Source organism: Metschnikowia bicuspidata (genome assembly GCF_001664035.1).
Source record: "Metschnikowia bicuspidata var. bicuspidata NRRL YB-4993 chromosome Unknown METBIscaffold_4, whole genome shotgun sequence".
NCBI classification, from domain to species: Eukaryota; Fungi; Ascomycota; class Pichiomycetes; order Serinales; family Metschnikowiaceae; genus Metschnikowia; species Metschnikowia bicuspidata.
The window spans coordinates 768,163-770,968 of record NW_017387734.1 but is presented as its reverse complement, the minus strand read 5'-3'; the positions used below and the strand labels follow the sequence as shown (position 1 = coordinate 770,968).

The following is a 2,806-nucleotide window of genomic DNA, read 5'->3' as shown; positions in this document are numbered from 1 at the left end:
TGCATATAGCCATATATGCGCTTACAAGGACCATCAGTGTCAAGCTGATACCAGGGACCTTACATATATATATATGCGATCATTACAATATCAAGAAGGCCAGATACCGCCACCCGAAGGCTCTGGAAGTAACGACGTCATACTAGTTTCAGTATGGGCCCAGAATCCCAAGCCCATGGCGCCTAATATACGAAACAAACACCAATACATGAAAATCTGCAGAATCGGTTCTATCAAATAGCTGATGAATGCCTCTTGGTTCCTGTGATTACTGATAAAGTTGATCCCCTTCTGCCATCTCCGAAAACCAGGTGTTTCAGAGATAATCATCCACCAAAGCTCATTCCACCGAGCATGTCTGGAAACGCTCACAACTAATGAAAGTCCCACTCGAAACAGCTCAGGGTACACTAAGAATTTTACAAGAGACTAGTCGGTCTTTATGGGCGCACATAGAAGCTCCGGCAATCAAGCCGTAAACGTTTCGTTCATTAACCTATTTCTTCACTGCGGAACACGCCGGGGATCGAGACTCATGTCCCTTTCTCCTCGGCTTGGCCACAGTCCGCCAACTACATTTCGCCATTGAGCTCCAGCCAGAGCCATTTCCGCCAGAGCTCCCCGGCCTCGTAGATGACGCTATCCATGTAATCGTACAGCAAGCCGTAGTTGCTCTGCGACGCGCCGCGCTCCTTGTCCCTCTGTTCCTGGTACTGCTTGTACTTGTCACTGAGCTTGTACGACTTCGCGGGCAAACGCGAGAGAAAAGTCCGGATCTCGTGCTGGTCAAGCTCCACCAACGTGTTCTCCTTCGCCTTCAAGATTGAGAGCGACACAAACAAAAGCTCGATGTGCGGATCCACCTTGCAGAACGGGATGGTGCTTTTTATGCGGTCAAGAGCCGGGGGCAAAATACACGTCAGATCCGTGTCTGCCAGCAGCGGTGCCCGCAGGCTATTCCTTTCCGTGTCTATGTGTAGGTCGCTGATCAAGTCCTTGATCGAATCGTCCTTCATCATATCCGCCAGCAGGTCGTCCTCATAGTCCACAGACCAGAACACGTCGGGCCCCAACTTGTCGAGAACCGCGTCCGGAATTGCCAACTTGTCCGCGTAGTAGTTCTGGTCGAGCTCTGCCTTTTTGCTCTGTGGCCGCCATCCAATGATGAGGTCCCACACGCGGCCACGGTCGACACGCGACCACACCTTCAGCCCGCAGTACTTGAGCCACCAGAGAACCCATTCATCATCGTGCAGGCCAAACTTGTTGAGGATCTCCTCCTCCTGGAAGTACTGCGAGAGCTCCGGGAGCATCCGTTGGAACACGTAAATAAAGAACGACACGCGCTCCTCGATGGTGCCCCCACTTACGGGCAACGTAGACTTGTCGATCTTCAATAGCTGCTCACCCTTCAGGCGCTTGTTGGCGGCCTCAGGCGAGTGCAAGAGAACTAATGCAAGCCGCTCGTATGCCTCGTGGAACTTCATGGGCGTGGCAGTCTCGTCGCGCACCATCTCGTCAAGCTTGCCGCGCAAGTCTGCGTGACCACTGATGTACTCCTCATAGTCATCAAAGACAGAGCCGATGCACGTGTGCTGATCCAGCGAAACGTCGCGTCCAAGCAACACCCAGGGCGTGTGCGGGATCGGCGGAAACCACTCAGCCAAGCCCAAGGCAATCCACGTAAGCGCCAGGTCGTACTTGATGATCTTGCCCCACTTCAATGCGAATTTAAACACGGCGTTCTCGAGAATGTCGAAAAGACACAGCTCGGTTTGCGAGAGCGGCTCCTCCGCGGACAGGAATGCAATGCGGTGCATGTACCGGCGCAAATCCTTGCGGATCTTATGCTGAAGATGCGTCTCGAACTCCCCCAGGTCGCTGTCGGAAGACGACTTCTCCTTGTCGAAGGAGTCAGGCTGGATGAACGGCGCCGCCACAAACGGGTGGTGTTTCAACAACACAGGCCACACTTTGAAGCGAAGAAATGGTGGCACGCCTTTTTGCCGCGCCATGAGTGCAAGGCCGTGGTGGTTTTTCGCTGCAATATACTGGAGCAATTGCACAAAGACTTCGTGGTCGTAGTTGAAAGTGGCCGCTGCCGCTGCCGGTTTGGACGTGTGCCCGCTGGCAGCGGACGGAGAGCTGCAGCTCAGCAACTCGGGGGTATTCAGCGACATTTTCTAGGCTTCTTGTTGGGCTCGACTTCGATGGTTTTGGATCGTGCTAGACAAGAAAGAGCGGGTGGTGAGGCGCGGCTCAATTCATGGTCGCTTCTTCTCGGGCTGGGGGAAATGTCGAAATACAGGTGGAGCTGAAGGCGTGAGCTGGGTGCCGTTCGAACGAACGAAGAAAAACCGAGATTTTCGGGGCGAAAGTGGAGGGGCCTGGGGAAGAAAATGGGGGGGTGCCGATGGATGTTCTCAGGGCCGGCCGCGAGGCACGGGTGCTCGCCAGAAAAAAAACGCAGGATGATCGGCCGAACAAAAATGTCAAGCCAGAAGCACTTCAAAAGTTCCGTTTTGTTTCTTCTTTTTTTGTATGCTCTCTGAATCCCAACCCTTTGAATAGGCGTTTTTGAAAAAACATGTGGCAGTTTAAGGGGTATTTTTCGTGGGCAAGGTCGCAGGTCAGACGGTTTTTGGCGAGTTTCTCAGCATGACACGGCGGGCCAATTGCGGCAGAACAATAAGTCTGGGTCCAATTTTTGGACTGTTTTTTTATTGTTTGTTTGGCCAATTCGCCTGGAAATCTGCCCTGCGTCTCGCGACCGCTTGTCGTTCGCAGTAAACCGCCTCGTGAGCCA

At 53.2% G+C, this 2,806-nt stretch overlaps 1 protein-coding gene across 1 annotated transcript; it reads right to left on the bottom strand.

Annotated features, from left to right (window-relative positions):
• Positions 1-572: 572 nt before the first annotated feature.
• METBIDRAFT_43517 (uncharacterized protein) lies at positions 573-1,820 on the bottom strand (the record flags this gene model as incomplete). Its single annotated transcript, XM_018857669.1, has 1 exon — positions 573-1,820. The coding sequence occupies one exon, from the start codon at positions 1,818-1,820 to the stop codon at positions 573-575; it is 1,248 nt and encodes a 415-aa protein (XP_018710957.1).
• Positions 1,821-2,806: the final 986 nt, after the last annotated feature.